Here is a 9,053-nt window from a genome sequence, read left to right on the forward strand (position 1 = left end):
CTCTTCCTCCTTTGTCTTATCTTTCCTACTCTTCTCACCTCCTCCCGCTGCTCTGTCGTCTCTTTCTTGTTCTCCTCACCCTCAACTGTCTTACTTTTCTCGCCGTCTATTTTTCCTGCCACTCTTCCTCTTCCACCTCTTTCTCCTCCATTTCTTCTTCTTCATATCCTAATTCTTTCCATATCTTCCTGTATCTCCTCTTTGTCCATCAGCTACATATCCTCCCCACCCTCTATTTCCTCCTCCATAGCCTCTTCCTCCATCTTTTTTTTTCTTTTTGTCGGAGCTGGGGACTGAACCCAGGGCCTTTTGCTTGCTAGGCAAGTGCTCTACCACTGAGCTAAATCCCCAACCCCCATCTTTTTTTAAAAAGATTTATTTATTTATTATGTATACAACATTCTCCCTTCATGTGTGCTTGCAGGCCAGAAGAGGGCATCAGATCCCATTACAGATGCTTGTGAGCCACCGTGTGGTTGCTGGGATTTGAACTCAGGACCTCTGGAAGAGCAGTCAGTGCTCCTAACCACTGAGCCATCCCTCCAGCCCCTCCTCCATCTTTCTTTCTCCTATCTTCTACTTCCTCTTTCTTTTCCTCTCACTTTCTCTTCTATCTCCTCCTCTACTTTTGAGTCCCCTTTCTCCTTCCCATCCTCTCATGCACACCTATTCCCTTTCCCCCCACCTTCCTTCTCCTCCACATCTCCCCTCTCCCTCCATTTCCCCCCTTTTCATCTCATCTTCTTGTTCTCCTTCCTACTTCTCTTTTTTGCTTCCTCTTTTCCCCCTCTCCTTCTACCTTTTCATTTACTGTCCTCTCATCCTCCTTCTCTCCGTCCTCAACCTCCTTTCAATTTTGGTTTTTCCTGTGTCTTCTTCCTTGTACGCCTCGAGTTCTTCCCTTCCTGTCTTCTCATAGTCCCCGATCCCTCCACATCGCCTCTTCCCACTTCTCCTGCCCCTTCTGTGCCCTGTTTCTCCCTTGTTAATCCCTCAACTGCCTGCTACCTCTCTCCTCCTCCCATCCTCCAAATCAGTCTCCACTTCTCCTCCTGCTCCCCCTCTTCCTCCCACTTCTTCCTTCTCCATATTTTCCACCCCGATCCTCCTCTACTTCTGTGATTTTTCTCTACCTCGTCATTGTTCATCCTCCCTCCTCCTAGTCTGCTTTTACCTCCATCTTCTCCCCAACCACCTCTTCCCCTGTGTCGTCCCACTTCCTCCTTCCCTTACGGATCCCTCTCTTTTCCCCTTATATTCTTCCTCTTCCCTCTTTTCATCCTCTTGTCTTCCCTTTGCTGTCTCCTTTTCCAGCTTTTTCCTAATTCTCCTTCTGTGACTGCTTTCCTTCCTTGCCCCCTCTTTCTCTTTTGTCTTTCTCCTCCCTGTCCTCTCATTCCCCCTTCACACGAGTCTTCCTTTCCTTCCTCTGCCTCTTCTGTTTCCTCTTTTTATTCCTCATCACCTTGCCATTTTCTAAAATTCTCTTCGTCATCTTCTTCCTCTTCCTGTGACCTCTTTCCCCCTTCCTTCTCCTACTTCTCTGGTTTCTTACCCCTCCACCTCCTCACCTTCTCCTCTCAGCCTCTCCCTGCATCTCCTCTCTCTTTCACTCTTCTCCCGTCTTCCTTTCCTTCCTTTCCTATTAATCTTTCTCCAACTTCTTGTCCTGTCTGCCTCTCCTCCTCGCCCTCCTTGCCTTCCTTCTCTTCAGCCCATCTCTTTTCAAGCTCCTTCTGTTCCTCCTCTCCCTTTCTCTGCACCCTCTTCCTCCACTTCCTCATCTTCTCTCCTCCTTCCCTCTTGCCCGTATCTTTTCCTGCCGCTCCGGCTCGCCCATCCTGTTTCGCTTGCTCTTCCTTTGCCGTCCATCATTCCTTCTTCCTTCTGACTTATTCCCTTCTTCCCTTTCCTCAGCCCTGTCCCCCACTCCCTCTTCTTCCCCCTCCCACTTTGTGTTTTCCTGTGCTCTCCCTTCCCTTTGCCTACTCATCGTCTCCCATTTCCTGTCCATCTTCTTTAGTCCTGTACAACCCCTCAGTATCATCTTTTAGTATTTTTCCTTCCCTCTTTTTTTCTTCCATCAATCCTCTCCTGCCTTCCTACCCATCCTTTATTCTTACTTTTTCTCTTCTTTTCATCATGAATTCAACTCTTCTTTTCCCTTATTCAATTTCTCCTCCTCTTCCCTGCTTCTCCTTCATTTCTCCTATCCCTCTTCATCCCTTTCTCTTCATTCCCCTCTTCTACCCTTTTTTCCTTCTATTCTTCCACATGCATCTCTATGGTCTTCCACACATCCTCTATCTTCTCTTTCCCCTTCCCCCTCTACCTCCTCTGTCTTCCCTCTACAGTGGTTTCCTCTACAGTGTCTCATCCAATATCTCCTGCAGTTCTTCCTTCTCTCCGACATCTCCTATTGCTCCTGCTTCTGTTTCCCCAGTTATTTCTCCTCTATCCCCTCCTCTATCCCCCTCTCCTGGCTCCTCTATCCCCTCCTCTACCCCCTCCCCTTTATCCCCCTCTCCTGGCTCCTCTATCCCCCTCCTTTCCTTTCACCTTCTCCATCACCTTTATAACCCCTTCTTCTCCTCGGTTCCCTCTATTCTCTCCTCTTCTGCTCCTCCTCCGTCTTTTCTACTCCTTTCTCTTTCCTTTCATTTATGTCCTTTCCCCCTTTTTGTTTCCCTCCAACTACTCTCTCTTTCTGACCACCTCTTTCCCCTCCTCCTCTATTCCCGCATCTTCCTTCATTCCTCCTCTATTTCTCCTCCACTTCCTCTCCTCCAGCCCATTTCCTGCGTCTACCTCTTCTCTTCCTTCCTTTCCTTTATCTCATCCATTCCTTTTCTTTTGCTGTCCTCAACCCCCTCTACCCCAATCTACTTCCTTTCTCTCCTAATCTCATCTATACCCCTCTTCCTCCCTTCCCTCCTCTCCTCCACCCCTCCTTCATCCTTTTCCTGTTTCCTCCTTCTCCATTTCTTCTGCTTCCTCCTTCACCTCCTGTATCCACTTCTCTTCCTCCTTCCCCTTCCCATCCATTTCTTTCTCTTCTTTCCTCCCCTTCTTCCTCCTCTTCCTCCCCTATCTTCCTCCTGTTTACATCTGTTTATAACTCTTCTGTCCTGGCCCTCTCCTTGGGCCTGTGCTTGTCTTCATCTCTCTCTCTCTCTCTCTCTCTCTCTCTCTCTCTCTCTCTCTCTCTCTTCCCTCCATCATCTCTTCCTTTATCCTCCCAACTCACTCTACTCTACGGCCTTCTCTTCCATCACCTCCCAGTCCCCTGCTTCCTTCTCTGCCCATCTCCTCTTCCTTTCTTCTCCTTCCCCTCATATCCCTCCTTTCCCCTCTCATTTCCTATAGCATCTTCACACCTTTCTTTATCCCCCTCCTTTTCTATATACCTTACACACGCTAATTTCTCCATCTCTCCTCCTCCTCCTCCTCCTCCCCCTCCTCCTCTTCCTTCTTCTGATTCTTTAAGAGAGGGTTTCTCTGTATAGTCCTGGCTATCCTCGAACTTACTCTGTAAACAAACTTGGACTGGAACTCAGAGTCCTGCCTTCCTCTGCTTCCTGAGTTCTAGGATTAAAGACATATTCCAAGTACCCTGCTCATTTCTCCATCACAACTGGCATTCCTGTTTCCTGGCCCCATCGTGCCCTCTCACCTGCTAGCCCTGTCCTAGTCTCAGAGGATGTAGGGCAGGATACCCAGGGCTTGATGTCCTCCTAGTTCCCTCCCCACAGTCCAGGCTTCTGTCTGTCTCTGGGTCCTAATCTGGGGACATAAAATGTGATCAAGAGTGCTCAGTCCACTTTGATCCCCCCACCCCCTCCACCTGCCCGTCTTCCTTGCTCTCTTCTCTATCCCTACTTTCTTCTCCTCCCTGGGCTGCCCATTCCCCCTTCCTGGGCTCTCTGCCGTTTGTTTTCTGTCCTTGCCCTCATGTTCTCACTGTTCTTTCTGGAATCTTCTGTTCCCCATCACTATTCTCTTTCTTCCTCCATTTTCTTTACAACCCAGACTCTGCTACCAGTGCTGTAACATCATCCCCTCCCCTGATGTTTTGTCTTTCCTCACTGAAACTTAGAAGCTGCCTTTAGCGTCTCTGCTGTTTATCTCCCTTGACCATTCAAGCCCTCTTTCTTGTCTCTGCTATTCTGTCTCTCCTCCCCTCATATCTATTCTGATCCATGGTGCTGATCTCCCCTCACCCCCTCCTCTCTCTCTCTCTCTCTCTCTCTCTCTCTCTCACACACACACACACACACACACACACACACACACACACACACACTGCTTCCTCCTCACTCCCTTTCTGGGTGTCCCTCACCGTGCTCTCCTCTGTCCCTCACACTCCTATGGTATTCCTTCTGGCCTTCCTGTCACTCCTTCTTGCATTGTCTCCCCATCCTCTCAAGGTGTGCATGTGTGGGGGGGGTGCAGAACAGAGGTCTACCCTAGGTGTAACCCATTTAAAACTTGCTTAGCGGTTGGGGATTTAGCTCAGTGGTAGAGCGCTTGCCTAGCAAGCGCAAGGCCCTGGGTTCGGTCCCCAGCTCCGAAAAAAAAAAAAAAAAGAATTATTTATGGGGCTGGGGATTTAGCTCAGTGGTAGAGCGCTTACCTAGGAAGCGCAAGGCCCTGGGTTCGGTCCCCAGCTCTGAAAAAAAGAACCAAAAAAAAAAAAAAAACTTGCTTAGCTTGTATGTGCATGTATGCATATGGTGTGCTCACCTATGAGGACATATGTGGAGCTAGGAGGTCAACATCTGGTGCCCTCTCTAGTTTTCCACCTTAATTTTCGAGACAAGGTCTTTCAGTGAACTTGCGACCTGCTGATTTGGTGAGTCTGGCCAGCCAGAAAGCCCTGGGAATCCCCAGCACCAGGGTTACTTCCAGATGCCTGCCACTGTGCCAGCTGCAGTGTGGGTACTGGGATTCAAACTTGGATCTTCCTGCCTGCATAACAAACGCTTTGCCAATAAACCAATCTCCCATCTCTCTTCCTGTTTTTCTTCCATCGTCTGACCTTTGACCTCACTTCCTTCCTCTTCCTGTTTATTCCCTTTCTCCTCTGCACCCTCCTTCTCCCCAGTTTTTAATGCCAAGGACCTCTAAGTGGGCTCCTCTTCTGCTCTCCCTGCCCCCTGCCCTGGTGCTGAGATCCTCAGGCCCCAAGAGGGAGGTGGGTCACCAGCGGCCACAAAATGTCATGGCAGGAGGCTGATCCTGATGCATGGCCAGTAAGTCCGAGTCCAGGTGTGGCAGGGGCTTTGTGACACTCTTTTTTTCTGTTTGTCCTGGATACTGGACACTGCCTGGAGGAATGAGACCTGGGAGCAGGAAGCAAAGGATGAGCTCCGAGAGAGGGAAGAGAGCTGCCTCCAGACACAGCGGTGAGTGGCAAGGCCAGCATAGCATGTAATCCCGAACTGGCCAGCAATGGGCTCTGGGACTCCTGTGAGACTGATGGAGGCTGATGAGACTGCTCTGTCCCCTGCCAGGCCCTCTATGTTCTTCAGGCGTCAGCAATGGAAGACCTCAGATGACTTGTTTTCCAGATGAAAACATCTGTACAACACCTGCAGGACACTGGAGACCAGCAGCTGCTAGGACAGAGGCTTCTTAGGACTGACTTGCCTGAAGGACCAACACTGCCCAGCATCCGCTGGTGTGTTTGGAAAGGAGCTAGTGGGACTCTGTCGCCACCTGCTAGCTCAGAGTGGAACTGCAACCCAGCTGTCTAAGGCACTGCAAACTGTTCCCAGTAAAGAACAGTTGGGGTGAGGGGAGCTGTGGAAAAATCTGTAGAAATAAACGTTTTTACTCCTAACACAGTACCATTCACAGCAAGTGTTTGTTTGTCTGAGACAGGGTCTCATGCTGCCCAGGTTGACCTTGAACTCCCTATGTAGCCAAGGATGACCTTGAACCTGATCCTCCTGCTCCGACTTCTCAGTGCTGGGATTACATTCTGTGCCATCGAGCCTGGCTTCAGATTCTGACTATGGTCTTACACCCGTTCACACTGAGTCACTCAACGATGAGTGTCCACATTCCAGGGAGTGGGCCCACGTGTACCAGGGGCTAGAACAGAATGGGTCTTGATTATGCAAACACGACACAAGACGGAAGGTAGGTACAAGCCACTGTGTGTGTTTCAGTTAGGGTTTCTATCACCGTATTGAAACCCCATAACCAACAGCAAGTTGAGGAGGAAAGGGTTTTCTCGCTTACATTTCAACTTCGTAGTCTACCACTACGAAGTCAGGAAGGAAGTCAGGACAGGAACTCAAACAGGGCAGGAACCTGGAGGCAGGGGCTGATGGAGAGGCCAAGGAGGGTGCTCCTTACTAATTGCTCATCATGGCTTGCTCAGCCTGTTTTCTTATAGAACCCAGGACCACCAGCCTAGAAACTGAACCACCCACAGTGGGCTGGGCACCCCCACATCAATCACTAAGAAAATAAAGCTGGGCATCGGTGATGCAGGCTTTAATTCCCACACTTGGGAAGCAGAGGCAGGAGGATTTTTGAATTGGAGGCCAGCATGGTTTACAGAGTGAGTTTCAGGACAGGCAGAAATACACTGAAAAACCCAGTCTCAAAAAAAAAAAAAAGAAAAGAAAAGAAAAGAAAAGAAAGAAAGAAAGAAAGAAAGAAAGAAAGAAGAAAAAAAAAAGCAAGCACTGTCTCAACTGAGGTTCCCTGCTTCCAGATGTGTCTAGCCAGGACAGTGGAGGACAGCTAGAAGCCCAAGAACAGCTCCGGCCCTTGTCAGAATGTTTCCAAGGGTAAGAAGCCTCCAGAACTTCAGGAGCTACACTGGGCAGCAGAGTTACATACAATATTAAAGTAGCTAAGGACAGGCTAAGGGCCAGCCTGAGGCTGGGAGCCAGGAAGGGGAAGCTTTCTGGGGAACAGAGAAGGGTGTCTATGCACAGGACAAGGAATGTGGGGTAGTCCAACCCCTGAGCTACCCTTCATCTTATGCCTGAGGCCGCAAGCTGGGGTAGACAAAGGGGCTGTGGCAGAGGGATGGGGGTGCCTGACGCACTAATTATGGGCATCAAATGCCAAGCCACGGTGAGGTGGGCTGGGACTTTGTCCTGTGGGTGCTAGAAACCATGAGAAGGCAGCAATGAGGTCGGTTTTGGTGGAAGAAGCCCAAGATGGGGTGGAAGGTGGGTGGAAGATGCCATGGGTGGGAAGGCCAGGGAGACAGCTAGACTGAAGGTCCAGGAGGGAGTGCGTGAAGCTCCCGGTCGGTGTCTTGCCACAGCGGTTACCTCCACAGCAGCCTTTAGGGAAGAAATAGTGGAGTAGGGTCTGGTGCAGAGCAGGGCCCTGTCCTGGGCCAGTGACAGCATTTCTAAAACAATATAGAAGCCACTGCGCAGGGAGCTGGGTGACAGATGAGGCTGCAGTCTGGAGGACCTAGGGACAGGGAAGCAAGGCTGCTGGAGCCACTGGTAGGAGTGCAGCTGAGGTAGCGTAGGAATGGGCAGCATGAGTGAGCGTGCATATGAGCACATTCAAACTCAGATCTCACTCAGCAAATTGTCTGGGCAAGCGTCCTGCAGGTACAGTGGTAAGAAAACAATGCAGGAGACTCACCACGATTGGCTGCAAACAAAGTAAGCTACAGGCTTTCACAAAACACCCTGCGGGACCGCTGCTGCTGTCTGTGCAGACAGCAACTGCCTCCCAGGAGGTGGCAGGGGACAGAGAGACTAGAAGGCTTTATATGGAGCTACTGCATCCACATCCCCGGACACCCTGGACACCGAGCTCTTCAGGCAGCAACAAGAATTAGTTTAGCTGGGACGGGGCGCAGGGAGCCTGACGGAGTCAGCAGAGGGAACACAGCAGCACTGGAAACAGCCTGAAGCAGAGGGAAAGCCGCCAGGTACAGTAGCCATAGCTCCACCCACTAAGATGTGGAGATGGCTCTGCAGGTGACTGCAGGCAAGACACTGTCTTCCAAAACATGTCCACAGTCTTAAATTACTCCACGCACACTTGCCATGACCTGCATGTAAGGCCAGAGGGCAGCTTGAGGAAGTCAGTTATCTACCTGCACCATACAGATCTGGCCTGAATTCAGGTCATCAGGCTTAGTGACACCTTCACCTGCTGTCCCAGCAGCCCCAAACACAGGCGCTGCATGAGAGCACATCTCCCAAACCCACCCACCCGTCTCCCCCTCCCCAAAATGAGAGGCCACACAAGTGTCTCAGCCAGGCTTCAGTCATGGACGTGATTACCTAGTTGCATCCATTTTCTGTAAAGAAGGCTTCGTCCATTCTTTTTGGCTGGAAACAACTCTGCTGTGTGTGCATTTGCTCCCCTCACCCACTTCTGTCACTGGGCACAGAGGGAGGTCCCATGTTCTGCAGTCATCAGTGTGGGAGCTCCTCTGTGGAATCTGACTGCCAGGACTTCAGGTAGCAGAGGCGGGTCAAACCTAGCTAGTGTGGAAGACTTATTGCCAATTTCTTGAGACCCTTTGTACAGACATCCACAGATGCTGGGGCAGTTTGCACTCCCACCAGCAGTGTGTGAGTTCAACATCATACACAGCCTCGCCAGGATGTTTCTTAGCTAGCTGGAGTGACACAGAATCTCAGTATATGCTTTTGTTGTTTGAACCCAGGGCCTCCTGGGTAATGGGTAGTGGGCAAGCACTCTGCCTGAGCCACACCCCAGGCCTCACTTGCCTGACAACCTATAGAATTCACCTTTACCGTCTGTTTCTCAAGCTTTGAGGGCAACCTGTTTGCTTCATGAGTGCATTTTCCCATTAAGCTGTTTTAGTTTCTGCTTGGTTTAGTTCTTTACACATACTGCAGTGTTTGGGCAGTACTGGAAACGGAACTCAGAGCCTTCCTTACACATAGTAGGCAAGCACCTAACCACCAGGCTACACCCCAGCCCACAAGGTGGCACCCAAAATTAACCAAGGGCTCAGATCAGCACAGTAAACCTTCCAGAAAAAGTGCCAGTCTGGGTCTCTGTAGGAATCAAGAAAGAGGGCAGCATGC

The 9,053-nt window shown here is 50.3% G+C and overlaps 1 protein-coding gene and 1 non-coding gene across 2 annotated transcripts; one reads left to right on the forward strand and one right to left on the reverse strand.

Annotated features, from left to right (window-relative positions):
• Positions 1-278: 278 nt before the first annotated feature.
• Positions 279-353, reverse strand: Trnaa-agc69 (transfer RNA alanine (anticodon AGC) 69). Its single transcript has one exon. It is a non-coding gene; the product is annotated as a tRNA-Ala (tRNA).
• A 775-nt stretch (positions 354-1,128) lies between these two features.
• LOC147996797 (uncharacterized) lies at positions 1,129-5,849 on the forward strand. Its single transcript, XM_087607246.1, has 2 exons — positions 1,129-5,405; positions 5,514-5,849. Exon 1 carries the CDS (start codon positions 2,143-2,145, stop codon positions 3,364-3,366), a length of 1,224 nt encoding a protein of 407 aa, XP_087463372.1. The 5' UTR covers positions 1,129-2,142; the 3' UTR covers positions 3,367-5,405; positions 5,514-5,849.
• The last annotated feature ends 3,204 nt before the right edge of the window (positions 5,850-9,053 follow it).

The sequence above is a fragment of the Rattus norvegicus genome, chromosome 1 (genome assembly GCF_021556685.1).
Source record: "Rattus norvegicus strain SHRSP/BbbUtx chromosome 1, alternate assembly SHRSP_T2T, whole genome shotgun sequence".
NCBI classification, from domain to species: domain Eukaryota; kingdom Metazoa; phylum Chordata; class Mammalia; order Rodentia; family Muridae; genus Rattus; species Rattus norvegicus.

Excerpts from the sequence above, each read along its gene's own strand:
- LOC147996797 (XM_087607246.1), top strand. The coding sequence starts at position 2,143 with ATGAATTCAACTCTTCTTTTCCCTTATTCAATTTCTCCTCCTCTTCCC.